General features: G+C 41.2%; 1 protein-coding gene across 4 annotated transcripts in view; it reads left to right on the forward strand.

Moving 5' to 3' along the window:
• The window catches only part of NRXN3 (neurexin 3), a 1,027,384-nt gene that overhangs the window by 308,985 nt on the left and 702,449 nt on the right, over positions 1 to 15,950 (forward strand). For all 4 annotated transcript variants that reach the window (XM_068946691.1, XM_068946692.1, XM_068946693.1 and 1 more), the window contains 2 exons: positions 5,089 to 5,527; positions 10,240 to 10,623. In XM_068946691.1, coding sequence (XP_068802792.1) covers positions 5,089 to 5,527; positions 10,240 to 10,623 — 823 coding nt within the window. The remainder of the gene's footprint in view (positions 1 to 5,088; positions 5,528 to 10,239; positions 10,624 to 15,950) is intronic.

Consider the following 15,950-nt stretch of genomic DNA (forward strand, 5'->3'; position numbering starts at 1 on the left):
CTTTTCCTTTTCAGGATTCACCTGGTTATATACCCAAGGATTATTTTTATCATTTTAGTTATGGTGGTGAGAGTTCTGGTGTACCTGATCGTCCATCAAGATCTTGGTGTTCTACACTGAGACCGCCAGCACTTACGTGGTGCTCTGCATTGCATTTTTTGAGCCACAGCCTCAGTTTTCCAAATATGGCCATTAATGAGGCCTCAGATCAGCCATGTGAACCTGTTTGCACTTATTCCTTAAACAGAACTATATTTTAAATTTCTCGGGCTATGGTTGTGGGTTTTGTTGTTGGTGGTGGTTTTTTTTTTTTTTAAGAATATAATCTAGAACATCAGACTTCAATAATAGAGATTTCAGATTTGAGTGATCTATTTCTTTGTAAAGATTGGATTCAGAACTCTTATATCTATTCAATATCCCTTTTCCTCTCGCCCCTAAGCCTTCCTTTGTCCTTGATTTGTTTGTCTTTTCTTCCAAACTTGCTCTCAGGTCCCCAATTTTTAGTGGATTTCTGGGTTGCAACTAACTGCATAATTTTTTCTAGATTCTTTGAGAATTTCTTATCTCAGGGATTCTCCAGCTGTGGTATATGTACCACTAATGAAATTCATCAAACTCCAGACAAACCCAAAGATGGACACTGTGCCTATCACCAGAAGAGACAGGGAGTTAGGCCAGTATCAAGCATGTGAAGTGAGGAGGTGCAACCTGTATATGGCTCAACTAAGAGCTGGAAGCTGCTTATGTATGTGGGAGTGTGTTCCTTCTACCAGCAACCTCCAGAGCTTATCAAAAGTACTTCACTGAGCCATAGCTAAGATGCAACCTAGCACCGACCATCATATATAGTTACTGTGCTGTGTTTCTGTTCCTCTCATACATGGAGGAAGCTGGGGCGAGATTTTCCTGATACTGTTTAGAAAAGTGTCAGGAATAATCTGAAGAACTATAATAGTCTGAAGAACTGTTAGTAGCATCCTTCTAGGGCAGGCCTGCCACGGCAAACTGGATCATCAGAGTCGCAATATATTCAGGCTCTTGCCCACCAAAGCAACTCAGTGCTGAGGTGAAACCAAAAATCCAGTTGCACCAAATTCATGCTAGTCAGGGAGTCCTATATGCAAGTGGATTTCTTTGCAAGCTCGCCTTTCATTTGCTTTGAGCTTCAAGATTGCTGCAAAAGGGACAGGATGAGTTGTTAGGCCCTGGCTGTTTTTTGGCTTTTTGTTTTCCCTTAGTATCATAGAAATATGGTCTGGAAGCTGATTCTGCTTTAATCCTTTTTCCTTTGTTAGATCTTTATCTTAAAAACATCAAGAAATGTCAAATCTTGTTTATCTGGAGTTCCAGGAAACAGGGTTTGGAATCTGCTCTGGCTCTCTGCTAAAGGTGTTGAATTTAGTGAACTTTTCTCTCAAAAACTCAAGAGGTTTTTTTTTTCTGGCTGATATTTAAGTGGTTTTGCACAATCGCAACCAAAACAAATTTTAGCCAGAACCAAAATTCCTGCCCTAATCTGATACTTTGAGTTTTTCTTTTCTCTTTTTACTCATAATGTCATACATGTCAATTCTCCATTAGAATCTAATGAAATACGAGAGAATTTGAGAATCCCATACTCCCATGTTCAAACAGAACAATTCTTTTTGTTTTCCTGTATGTCTCATGAAGCGATGAAATAGTTAACAATTTTATTTTTCCTTTGACGTTTAGTCTAAATGAATAAACAGAAGCAGATGTCATTTTATGCTGTAAACATGTAATATATATGTTAGCACATTTACACGTCATTGAGGTTAGTAGTATAGTTTCACTCCACACTGTTACGTCTCAATGACATAGACCCTACCTAAAAAAGCTGCTATAAAGAGGAAGTGTTGAGCTTGTGACAGAACTATGAAATTCCAGATTTAGAAAAGTATCATCTGAAGCTCAGGCTACAAACAGCAGTACCTGTCTACAAGCAGTCTACAGACTGCTTGTACCCGTCAGACCAATTTTAGACAGTTCTGGGAGGAGATCTTTTCTTGGAACCTCGTAACAGCAGGATGCTGGCCACATGAATTGTTTGGGTTGCTGCTTCAGATGACATCCTCTCTAGAGGGTACGAATATGAGGGAGAAGTTAGCAGTCAGAAATGCTGCCAAGTATGATTCATTTTGCATCCATTCTCTGCCTGGGTTTGAGTGGTGCCTCAAAAAGGAATGCTGGGAGGCTTGGTGTCAGAAGGACTCTGACCACAGCAACCCACTTCCAGTTATCCTTTTCCCAGTCTGTCCTTGCAGTGGAGCAAGGAGTAGGCTGTGCGCAACCTACTACACACAGAGATTCATTAAGAACATGAGAAATGCCTTGTTGGGTCTGAAGAATAGTCCATCTACCTTGTATTCTGCCGCCTCCAACAGTGGCAATAGGAAGTGTTATTGAGGGAAAGCATGTGAACATGACTGCTCTCAGTGGTACGTTCTCCTCATGCTCCTGTGGCATCCACTGACATTGGGTTAGAGTTATTAGAGGGTCCATCCCTTCCTATTCCCTCTAATATCTGTTTGTGGACCTGCTGTCTATGAAATTCTTTGCTGCTTTTTTGAACCTGCTGATGCTCTCTGCCTCCGTGATGTCCTGTGGCAGCAAGTTCCAGAAGTTCACTACCCCTTTTGTAAACAAGTACTTTTAAAAATCTGTTTTAAAATGATACCCAACAAGTTTCAATGAACGCCTCTAGTTCTACTATTGCTGGATTTGGCAGAGAGCAGTTCTATATTCACCTTCTCCATCATCTTCATGATATTGTAAACTTTGTTCATATTCTTTCTCAATCCTCTCCTCTCCAAATTGAAGAGCCCTGACCTTTACGGTCTTTTCTCATAAAACAGCTGCTCCGTCCTCTTAGTTATTCTATTTATTTTCCTCTGTATTGTCACTTCTACTGTGTTTCCCTGAGCTGCAGGGACTGGAAGTGCACACAGGGCTCCTGACTAGTGTTTATGGAAAGTGCTGGGACTTGCTGCATGCACAAAGTATGTATAGAGGTCCCAGGCAGTCCAAATCACCATAGCTGCTATATGTGCCCACAGTACATCTGACACTCCCTACATGTGCCTCTTTTGGGTAAGGGTGTAGCTGTGGCTTACCTGTGCTGACCGGCTGAGATGCCCCTAGCTGTCTGGCAAGAGAGAGAGGCTGAAATGGACAGTCTTGCTGAGTCCTGGAAGGGGGTGTATGGTCTGCCTAGCCAGAACTTTTAGATGTGGTTAATCCACAGAATAAAACCACTACAGTTCCAGAAGTTGAAATTATATTTTATTGCTGTTGCAGATACTAATATCTTTGCTATTTTTGAAGTTTGTGGGAGGGAGGGTGTTTTAATGGGAACTGGAGCAAAACAAGCTATTGTGGGTCAGTACTGTCCTTTGGTGGGAGGAATTACCACTTTGTGTTGTGACTCCAAATGGAAGTTCGCAGCTGGGTTCTCCTTTTGCTCTGGATATTTTTTTTTTTGCCTTTGGAGTAGGAAGATCTGATGCTGTGCTGTCTGCTATGGATAACTTTTCCTTGAACGCTTAGCGAAAGCTGGGAATTCCTAACTCATGGTGAATGTGCTGAATTGTTGGATTTCTTTTTTCTTTCATCCCTAGGTTACTACTTTAGAATCTTATTCCCCATCCTTTCCGTCGTTTGCCTTTTAAAATTTATTGCAGATTCATTTCTTGGACTTTGCTGCCCTGCAAGCTAAGGTGGTGTTCCATAGTTTATTTCTGCTAGTTACTACTGGGATTATGTATGTCTGTCTGATTCTGGAAGGGGCCTTCTCCGATTTACTTGTGCTCAATTTGATGGTGGGATTGTAGCCTATAGAATGCCAATGAAGAAATACTATCTATTTGTTCATACAGTGCCCATGAGATTGGGTAGTACAAATGTATCTTCAAACGTTACATCTGTATGTTTTTTAAGCCTGTCCATACACCAGATGAGATGATATTTGTAGAATTAAAAATCCATATTCCTCTCCTTAACAATCCTTCCCCTTCCCTTTTCATAGTAAATTGCTGACAACTCATTCTGCTGGCATTTTGAACGAAGAAGAAATCAAATTTGTGTGTGCGTGTATGCCAGATGTAATAGACACAAAGTATTTTAAAATAATAACCCCTTAGAAGAAATTAGAGTCTTGACTAGTGTTGCAAAACATGAAGTCAGTCAAAATTCTACTCTTTGCAGAAATACTCTTACTTGATCTATGTGCTGGTGCTGAGCTTAGGAAACATGGAAGGTGGCTGAGAAGAAGTACTGTTTGCAAGTATTTCAGCTCTGTACTTTCTCTAGTCCCTGCCTCTGGGCAGGTGGTGTCGAGAGTTCTGGTCCTTAATCCGGAGAGCATAAGAGTCCAGGCACTGAATGTGTGATTGCGTAGAGGCTTTTATGTGTTGACATGGCTTAGCTTTTTTTGAAGTTATGCAGGTATACCCATAGCAGGTTTGTGACTGTAGAGTTTTAAGATTTCTTGAAGAGAGGAAATGTAAGTCTTTCTTTATTTTGTCTTGTAGCTTTTTAGGGTCCATAGGACAATTACCAACAGTTCATAGCAATTGCTTACAATATTTTGCGTGTCTGTTCTAGTAGTTAAGTAGGATTATAGGAATAATAGAGAAATGACAGTGGTGGTAAAGAGTTCCCTGCTGTGGCTAGCAGAGATGGACATGGAGGTTACACTTTGTTATGTATTTGTATGTAGTTTGTGCTACATACAATATAGACACCATACAGACACACAATATATTTTATGTACAAAAGCTTTTATAGCATAGTGGGCCTGTGGTAAACTGTTCTCACTGTCCTTCAGTAAATGTTCTCTTCCACCTACTTTTCTGATCTATAGTTTTCGCAGAGTACCCATTGCAGTCATTTCTGTGTGTGCTCCTGGTTCAGCCTTCTCCTTCTGTCATCACATCAGTCTCTTGCATGGTCTCCTTTCTGCTCCCGACTGCCTTTTGAGAAGTTTACCTCCCATAGCTGAAAGTAATTGGGGTATTTGTACTGTATGCAGGTTTGATGTATGATATTTTCCTTTGTGTCTGGCAGGTTGTTTATAAGAATAACGACATTCGTCTGGAGCTGTCTCGCTTGGCACGGATTGGTGATACTAAGATGAAGATCTATGGAGAAGTGAAATTTGTATGCGAGAACGTGGCTACATTGGATCCCATCAGTTTTGAGACGCCTGAGGCCTATATCAGTCTGCCTAAATGGAATACCAAAAGGATGGGTTCCATCTCCTTTGATTTCCGAACCACTGAACCCAATGGACTGATCCTTTTCACCCATGGAAAGCCCCAGGAGAGGAAAGATGCCAGGAGCCAGAAAAATACAAAGGTAGACTTCTTTGCAGTGGAGCTTCTAGATGGGAACCTTTATTTGCTGCTGGATATGGGCTCTGGTACCATTAAAGTGAAGGCCACCCAGAAGAAAGCCAATGATGGAGAGTGGTATCATGTGGATATTCAACGAGATGGAAGATCAGGTAGAGTAATGATCCTTTCTTAAGTAGGTTCATCTCTTATGTCTAGAGTCATATGTTGTTTCTTAGAGGCCTTCACAACCTGCTAAAAGTTCTTCTCTAACTTTCTTAAAAAAACTTAGTGTTACTTCAGTGATATTTACCCAGCAAAACAAACATTTAAATGGTTTGATAGGTTTTTATGAGGTGTTTAGTGTGAACTTTGGATAGCACATTACAGAGACAATCTATTAACATTTTACTCTTAATATTCAGGTATTCTGGACTAATCTCAGCAATTGTGTACATTTTTATAGTGGTCACTTCTTTGTAAATAGCTCAGTTTGCATTCAGTTACGTTCCTTTTTTCTTCACAGGTTCTCATTTTCAAAAATGTTTTTTTAGTTTATTTTTCATAATGTACCTATCGTGCATTTGCCACAAGGTATTTCCTTTGCTTCTAATGCTGTAGATCAAGCTGACATACCCATGTTGTACTCTGAAACTACATCAGGAAACAAAATAATGAAATAATGTAACTCGATCTTGTGAATATATGAACAGTTGAACTCACACTCCTCCTAGAGCGTTGGGATCTCAAAGCAAGACCATATTTCCCCTTCAAAGGGAATTTTGCTTATGTTTGCAAGTAGGTTTGGGGTTTAGTTTGTGATCTCCAGAAGTCAGCAGAGTCCCTAGATTTGTGTTTCCAGTGGCAGAATGTTCTTGATGGAGAGCATGCAGTGCTGGAATTTGCTTCCCTTGAGTTTTTGAAAGAGCTGACTTTTAGATACCATGCAAGGCCTAGCTGTTTGAACAGGCCTTTGCCTGAAGCTAGTTGTTTCTTTGATATGAGAAGTTTATTTGTATTTGGCCTGGAGCTCTACCGGGATTTAAAATGTATGATTATATATTGCTGTCTCCTAAAGACATCGACAGAAACATTTTATAAAGGAAGCCATAAATAAATAAATGGAGCTTTGATTTCTTTAGAATTACTAAAATTTAATTAACTTGCAAGGATAAACTCAATTAGCAGTGTTCAGTACTGTCTTCGTTTTTGCTTGCTCACTTAAGGACTGTCTGGTCCCTGGAGAGAAAGCTGCAGAAGCAGAAACAGAAATGACACCAAGCTGTTTGCTAGGAAAGAGGGATGCAAGAGGGATGCATGTTCGTTTTGGCTAGGGGAGGATGTGACTGACAGCATTGCTACTCGATGCAGGAGAACACAGGACTATCTTGTTTCCTGCCCCGCAAGGAAGTTTGTGATGGCCTGAACAGTGATTGGAGATAACGGATTCTGAATTAAATGTATTTTGTTGAACAAAAATGAACAAATTTGCATGTTCTCTCGTGTTCGCTCTTTTTCTTTTCTTTTTTTTCCCTCTCAACTGAATTTGCTGCTGATGGTAAGTACTAGGTTAAAGGTCCTAGTGACTAATGTCTTCTGTCTCTCCAGATAACCAGAATACTGGCATTGAGTTCTCCACACCATACCTTTATCAAGCATCAACCATTCTTATCCTGTGGTGCTTTTGGTAGCTGTGAAAAGGAAGTCAGCATCCCTTCTTGTTTAGTCCTTGGCTTTTCTCCCATGTACAGACCAGAGAATGGTTACACCCAGGATGCCTGTCCTCTAAAATGAACTGAAGTAATGAACTCCCTTCACATAGGCCACGAAATAGCCGTTTGGGTTTAATGGGCTAGTGAGCTAGCGGTCCTGATTGTCGTTACTAAAGCGTCTAGTCCTTTATTAGGTGTCATCTCCCCTCCTTCTTCCCATTTCTGAAGCAGTCCAAAATGTCAGGCTCTGCTGAGCTTAGCAAAATAACCTGAAAATCCAAATATTCACTCCTGCAAGGTACTAAGACAGGAGCACAAACGCTAGGGAAGCGTGGCAGTCTTGCTGAAATAACCTCGGGCAAATCTAATCCCCTTGGGCTTTGTGTATGCTTTGGTCTGTGCCGGCTGCCAGAGCTACAAAATCTGTTTTTTCTCCATACTGTGACAGGAGCTGACAGCTTGGACATGGACACCTAGCATCCTGTAACCTTTCTGTCCCTGGGGAAAGCTCCTACAAAGCGCCCACAACACTTGTCACTGTTTCTAGCTGGGGAACACTTTGGATGGTTACAAAACACAGCTACAAAACACATGCGTTATCCCACCCACTCAGACACTAAAAATCTTACTGGAAGGCTCATTCTACAGTTGCATCGTTGTACTCCTTTGTATACCAGCTCTGTTTTCAGTGATGCCTGGGTTTTTGTTTTTTTGCTTGTTTTCTGTGTTTGTTTGTTGTTAGCCCTGTGTGAAGTGCCTGAGGGACTGGAAAGGAGACACATAGGTGCTTTTATTTTCTCAGGATAGGATTTGGTCTGCCTCAACAGTGTCACAAATATAGGATTCAAAAAAGATATCATATCATCGATCTCCTTCCTAGGGTTAATTCATATTTTTCCTATCCCAATAGCTTGGTCTTATAAATCCTATGCACTGGAGCTAGTAGCATGTCTTTACAGAAATAGTTGCAAAACACTGGCATGAAGTTTAGGCTGATGGCCAGCCCATTTTCTTTTTCCAGGTTTTACACTTTGCTATGGCTCGGTAGTATTTCTTCTCTTTTTTGGGGGGAGGGAGAGGGGAGGAGAGAAGAGGTTATTCATCCTTCTGGCTTTTGCAGATGGTACTTGTTTTCTCTACAGTACCACTTGTCTGGAGCTCAACCCTCCTGCATCTTGGTTCATTCTGGTCTTTTGGGTAGTGAGTGCTCCACATGCGAAACTCAGCTTTTGAGGAGTGGCAGTAGAGACATAGGAAGAGTGGCCGTGATCCTGTGCCTCTGACACTCTGCCTTTACGACTGTAGGTGTATTATCACATCTTCTGTTTTCTTACCATGTAAAGGGGAGAATGTCTGCAGTGCTACAGCTTATTTTTACAAAATGATTAATCAAACAACCCTGGCTTTCTTTGAGCCTTTAATTTGTAACACCACTATTGCTTCCAACACTCTGCTGCCTCTGACGTTATTCCTAAGTTGTTATTGAACATTATACACGTGACATAACCTATCTCTGTGTCATACGTGCTGTTCTCTATCTGAAAAGACCCGTATTACAACTGAAGGAAGAAAAGAGCATATGTACATGACTCTACTTTCTTACAGAGGTACAAAAGAGAGCTTACTCTGTTAACTGAACTCCCCCACGTTATCGTAGGGATGTATAATAAAACTGCAATGATCTGGAATTAATCTTAAAGCATGGATAGTTGTTTCTGGAGGCAGACTACCTCAGTGACAAGGCAATCGGATGTGATGATTTATAGCTAGGGAGGGCGAGTTGCTGATTCTTAGCTGAGTGTCTAGTGGGCAGATATCCCTATCACAAAACCTGCTGAATGCTCTTCAGAAGAGCACGCTGTTTTGGGACGTCAGAGACCAGCACTGTGTTCCCTGCTTTTCTTTGGGTATGCTACTTGACCTTAAATTAAATCACACTGCACCTGCTTCATGCGTTCTGATTATATTTCTGTATTACGTGTTCCGATTACTTTCTGTGCTGGGATAATTTCTTGCAGTATATGTGAATAGCCTTGCTTGCAGCATATGGAAGATACCACAGCTCTTCTTCAGGCATGATCTTTACGTTTCTATACATCGGCTTTCCCATTTGTAAAATGGAATTGAGGATACTTAACTTTCTTTGTAAACCCTAGAATAATTTGTTTCGGAACAAACCTTTCAAGCTTTTTACTCCAAACCTTGCTGAAATCTGGGCTTTCTGCAAACTTAGAGCAGGTTGCTGAGGGCCATGTCTAGCTGAGTTTTGAATGTCTCCAAGGATGGTGATTTTGCAGCTTCTCTGAGCTCCTATTCTAGTGTTTGACTGCCCTCATGGTGAAATATTTTCCTTTCTCTAAAGTTGGAATTTCCCTTGCTGCAAATCGCAATCAGAGTCTCTTGTTGCTGCAAGCATACACTGCTGAGTCATGTTCAAGTTGTTGTTCATCACATCCTCAGGTCCTTTTCTGCAGAGTTGCTCCTTAGCCAGTTGGTCTCCAGCCTGTATTGATGTATGAGGTTATTCTGTCCCAGGTGCAAGAATTTGTGTTTATCATCGTTGAAGATGAAAAGATTTCTGTCAGCCTACTCCTCCAGCTTGTCGTGGTTTCTTTGAGTGGTAGCCTGTCCTTCCTCCAATGTATCAACCGTTCCCCCCAATTTGACATCATCTACAAACTTGATGAACGTCCATTTTGGTCCCATCATTCAGGTCTAGCTTTAAAGTTACTGATGAAATATTTTCTATTAGAGCTATGTAGTGTGAATTAGTAGTGTTTTACTTGTCTTTTGCTATCCAGTCCTGATACCATCAAATTCCAGTACGTTGTCAGTATGTTTTTGTTTTGCTGGGTGAATGCCATTGAATAATGCTCAATTTTTATATGTTATCGTTCAGCCATTGCGTTATTACGCTAGTGACCTTATAATGTTAATTGGGCTACCAACATACGATGATCCAGTCGCTGCAAGGAAGCTTTTATGCTTCCTGCGTTCAAGAGAAGGGGAAGCTGTGTGGGAGGCGCTGGCTCTATTAGGAGGGTGTTTGGACAGGGAGGAATCTTCATTCACTTGCACTGAACTTTAAACCTCACTCAATTATTGGAAGAAATGAACTGACTGAGGTTGTAAATGAAAGCGGTGGCTGATACCTCCTTATACTTCTTACTTAGGTACTATATCAGTGAACAGCAGACGCACTCCATTCACTGCTAGTGGGGAGAGTGAAATCCTGGATCTGGAAGGTGACATGTATCTGGGTGGGCTCCCTGAGAATCGGGCAGGACTCATCCTTCCCACAGAACTCTGGACAGCAATGCTGAACTATGGCTATGTTGGCTGTATCCGAGACTTGTTCATTGATGGACGAAGCAAGAACATCCGGCAGCTGGCAGAGGCGCAGAATGCAGCAGGAGTCAAATCCTCCTGCTCCCGCCTCAGCACCAAGCAATGCGACAGCTACCCATGTAAAAATAATGCAGTCTGCAAGGACGGCTGGAATCGCTTCATTTGTGACTGCACTGGCACTGGCTATTGGGGTAGAACGTGCGAGCGAGGTAAGTGGTATTTTCTGACCTCAGTAATGTAAAGCTGAAGGTGTTCAGGAGCAACAGAACAAAATCCAGTGTTTGCATCAGACCTACCTATGTCCTGTGTTGGTCTTCCCAGCGCTGAATTCCAGATGCATGTGTATTGGCTATATCACTGTCAACTCAGCAGTTCTCTCTTGTAGACTACAGTGGATTAGATGATACTTGAAAACATGAGAGGATTTCCCAAGCAGAACCTTAAGAGTTGTTTTGTCCCATTGTTGTGTGATTATGTTTTGAACAGATATGATAAAAAGAAATGCTACCATAAATGAATTGTTTCCCCACAACACTGCAGTTATGCTTGCCCTTGGTCTTTATTTGTGACAGCATATTAGGAGTGAGTGCTTTGCATCTGCGCTTAAGGTTGAGGGCAGAAAAGGAAGATACATCTGGATAAAGCAGAGCTATAAAAGTCATACACATAACTTAGACGCTGCTATGATGAGTGTGACTGAACACAAAGAAGATAGCAGCAGCCTGAGGTGCTCTACTGTGGCTTTACAAAGATGGGATATTCACTGATTTGGGGGAATAGACACTTTGCTATCCATTGGTCTGATCCTGCAAGGTGCTTAGTGTCTCTCTCTAGGTTCAAGCACTCACTCCCAGTTCTCTTGACTTGCAGGATCTGAGCTCTTTTTTCAGAGCAGCGTTCTTGTGTCTCAGTAGTGACAAAAGAGGTTTTTACCCTCTGCAGAGGGGCTAGCTGTACCCACAGCAGGACGTTACTGAGAGCTGGAACTCGGTGTTGTGTGCATGCTGGTCAGTGGGCCTTGGGCATGTGTTGCTCCACCACTAGGTTAGTTTCATAATCTTATTTACATGGATTGAGTCTGTGCAAATAGCAGAGACAAGAGAGTGAGACATCAGGATAGGCAATAGATCCAGGAATTCCTGGTCAGAAGTCCTTGAGTAGAGCTGAGTCTGCATATCTCTGAGATGAATGTGGTAATGAACTTCGCACACCTGCTCCCCAAGCTCTGCTGCACTCTTTTTGTATCCAGTTACAGTATATATGGTGGAGATCCAGCTTTAATCAATCCAGAAAGACTCCTAAACTGAAAGTCAGTTTTCAGGTCTCTCTGAAATGAATGGCAGACACAGTGGAGTGGATTTGTGATGGAAATTCGTAATCATTGTAAGTGTATATTGAGGATTCGTACTGAGGTTACAAGATCTTGAGGGTTATTGTATTGGGCATTAGGAAAGAAAAGCTAGAGGCAGTACTCTTGGTAGCGTTTAGTCATTCTTGCATACTTGGCTTTTAGAGAGAGCAGGAATATCAGAGAACAGAGGCTGCAGCACAACTTCTCTCTTCTAGAGTACCTTGTCCCAGCAGGTCAACCTTTGTGACTTGTTAGCTTGAAATAAAAGACATAAAATATCTGAAAGCCCAAGGGAATGCTTTCCAAATGCTTTCCTCTCATCAGAGACAAGGTAGACTTCGTGAGAGCTGGCAAAAAGTATCCTCCAATGAAATGGGTAGTACATTCCTCCTGTTGCTTGTGAAATAGCTTCTCACACTTAAGCCAGTAGAATTTAAGGTGAGCGTAAGTCTGTTAGCAAGAAGGGTTGCAGGGTGCTGTGAAGTGCAGCATTTTTTAGGTAGTTAATTTCTTCTGTTTCATTTGGTTGCAGAATCAGGCTACTGCAGCCCCCTGTTAATTACAGTTAATGTGAAAGTGTTAGATGTGGAAGTTGAGATCTGGCTCACGGAGGATGATGTAATTCTCTGCTGTGATAAGACAGTATCTCCTTACAATCACACAGTTGTCTGAAAAGAACCCCAAAGCCATGATGTTAACAAGCAGGAGGAGGGGAACATGTATGGTATTCAGCTTAGCCATTTTCTGTAGCTGCAGTGACAATGTCATGGGCTCAAAAGGGTGGGTGTGAGCTATTCCTCTGCTGCTTCAGAAGGCTTTCTGTGTGCTTTCCTTCTACCTAAACACTGTGAGAGGAACTACACAGAGCAACACCCCAGGAAGAGGGTCACAAAACAAAAAAGCCTTTAAAATCAAACAGCATTAGGCCAATGAAAAACAAATGCTGATCACCCACTTTTTGATTCTTTCTCCTACTTAATTCTCCTGATTGAACATTCTTTGATTAAGAGATGTGCACTAATAAGATTAGAAAATGCAGGTTGGTGTGAGACTGTCAGCAATTTAGGATTGAAATAAAGGGCACTGATGTTTAGATTTTAAACCTTAGAAGCTAGTTGCTAAGAACTGGACACACCCTCAGTCCTTTCCAGGTAAGCAAAACAAACTTGTTCCAGTCCTTTTCCTGAGCTGCGCTTAGTGTTGCAAGTCACAGATATCCCATTCTGGTTTTCCTCCCAGGGGCTGGAACCAGTGTCCCTTCCTGTCTGGGTTTGCTCATAGATGGGTGTTTAACTTTTGAGCAACCAGGCTTTATCTGTGTTTTGTGGCATACTGTTTGTGAACAGCAGGGTTGGTAATACTGATGTGGAGCATAGGGCTTCACGTTCCATTTTATTATCTGCCAAGTACCGTTATGGTAATGTTTGCTAAGAGCAATTTAATGATAACACACATCTGCCCATTATGTATGCAATAAACTGAGACACTGTAAAATTACTAGTAATAAGAAGTGCTACAAAATCATTTACTTGGTTTAAGTGCTGCATCCTTTGCTGGCTCAAGCACAGGTAGCAGCATAGATTTCATGTTTATTTCAGTGAAGTTGTTTGATGATGATTCCATATTTGAAGACTTGTTTAAAAAACCCTCAAATGTATTGATGCTTTTTTGGACTGTCTGGACCTTTTGAGTTTGCAGTGTCATGCTAGATATTTGCTGAGAACAGATTTTCTGGAGGTACTGATGGTTCCAAGAGTGCTGGACATATTAGGAGAAAATTCTTTGCTGCTGTTTGTTAATGCTTTTAATCCCATATGGATCTTGGATATTCAAAGATTCTAGGGAAGTCAAAATACCATGGTAATTTTTATGATTCTGTGGGATAACATCACAGATGTTAGCAATCGGAAGGTCTCTCGTAGAGCTCATTTGTTCATTGTCTTACAAGTGCCGGATAGGTCCCTATTGTATGATTTCCCCAAATATCTCCAAAGAGCAGAAAAAGAGATGCCACCTGCGTTTGGAAAAAGGTTCAAGTCATCCCTTCACACTTCTCTGAATTGTTTGAATGTGCTGCTTACTAATTTTTATCATAGAGACTCCATTCAATATTTTTAAGGGGTGTTAGCTTTTGCTAAGGGCATTTTTGTGAAAACTTCATTTTCTGTCTTACCATCAATCCATCTGGAATACAGTAAACTTAATATATGTGACTCTGTTGCCCTCTGTGACTGGCCCAAGCAGCTACTGATGTGGCATTTGCTGTACACAGAGTTGTGTTGTTGAAGAAATGCAGGCTTGGGCTTTTTGTACTTAGCTCCTTCATATCTCTCTGAATAACTGGGTGACTCAATATATAAGGCTAGCATTCTGTTGCCTAAGCGCTACGTTACTTACTGTATTAAGCTCAAAGCCTTTCTGTAAACTCAACTTCTACCTGTGTTTCAGTTTTCAAAGCTTTAGATTTTGTATCCTCCATCTTTGTATTCTTTGCTTGCTGTTTTTCTTGCCTTGTGGGGGTATCTTCCTTTATAACATCCAAACAGTTCCCAAGATGCACATGAGATGTTGCACTAGCTCTGGTAAAGAGAGCGCCAAGGTGGGACTTTTAAGGGAAGAGAAACAATGTAAAGGAACAACTTCGTGGTGGTTCTGAGTTGTGTGGCACGTATTACAACCCTTCCCACTCATCATAACTTTGTTGGTCATCAATGTGCATATTCAGTCAAAAGCTACTCTGAATATATGTTGTTTCTAGAGCAAGTGATAGCATTTGTTGCCTTGCAGTCCCTTTGATATCCTCTGTACAGAGGAGTGTATAGTTAATTCTGCAGTCAGAGTGATTGCATCTTTTGGGGAAAAGATCATTTCATGTTCTTCAGGCTGTTGAACTTAAACTTCGAAGTCTTATTGATGTAACAATCTCCAACAGCATCTGCTGAGCAGCTGGCAAATCTGAAACTGTAGGAAGATCAAATGATTTTCTCTCCAATATTTTATAATGACATGGCTGTGATTTTTATCGGTGTGTTCTTTCCTTTTTCTTCTTTCCCCCTCTCTGTCATCGTTTGCTCTTGATATTTAAGGCAACTCGGTCATCCGTGCCACCTGTGAATTTGTCAGCCCTCCAGGTGCTCTTTATCTCATCTGAATATGTTGGTGTCACAGAAGAAAATAATTTCTACCATCTTTCCTTAAACTTCTGTGTTGTGGACTCTGTTTCCGGCTTTTTATTGCTGCGTGGATAATAACCAGTCACACTGAAGGTCTTTTCTAACCTGAATACTCTTCTAAAAGCTTCCATATCTTCAGATTTGTAGTTTTCACCAAGTTTCTCCCAGTTCAAGAACTAAGATAATCCAGAACTGTATTAGATTTTGTGCTAATGTCAACTCCTAAGAGGGCACTTGAACAAGAAGAAGAGATGTTGCATGGGTGGTCAGTAAGAACATCAGGCTGATGCTTTTTAGCATCTTATTCTTTTTTTCTTACTGGCCTCTTCTACAGGACTAGTACTGTAGTGGCATATTGGTTTATCTACTGGTTTGCAAATTGCAGCTCAGAGTAACAACATCTCCTTAATACAAACGAGCTGTAAATCAAGATATGCTGCTCAGATAACTCTCCAATTAAAGGAAAGCTTAGCATAGCAGGTCAGTTTTGCCTGAAACGCGCTGCATGAACGCAAGATCCTTTAATAAATCTTGGATCAACTGAAGTGAAAAAGACACTGTGTAGAAAGGAAATAATCTTTATCCTTCTTATCCTAGGTTTCCCTGTAACTCCCAGCAAGACATGACAGATTCAATGACATGTCAGATATATGATCCAGAACGGGCTTATCTGAATATGCACTGTGTCTGTTGTGATCTGCATGGTGCCTAGAGATGACCTGATGAGATCTGGTGCAAAAATTGCTTCAGATTACATGTGATGTTTAAGGTCTCTTTTTGCTCAGTGACTGATCTCAGTCCTGTGGCTTCAAGCCTCCTTTCCTTTCTGTACCCTGCAATCAGACTATTTTGTGTTTCTGCTGAAACTACCAATTGTCCCTGCAATTGATGGAATGTCTTGATGGAAGTGGTCAGGACAAAGCAGATTCATTTGTCATGAAAAAATATTTCCAATATTTAAAATTACTATATAGGCCTTGGAGATGTTATCTGTGAAATTAGCTTTCTCTGT

Source organism: Struthio camelus, chromosome 5 (assembly GCF_040807025.1).
Source record: "Struthio camelus isolate bStrCam1 chromosome 5, bStrCam1.hap1, whole genome shotgun sequence".
Classification (NCBI taxonomy): domain Eukaryota; kingdom Metazoa; phylum Chordata; class Aves; order Struthioniformes; family Struthionidae; genus Struthio; species Struthio camelus.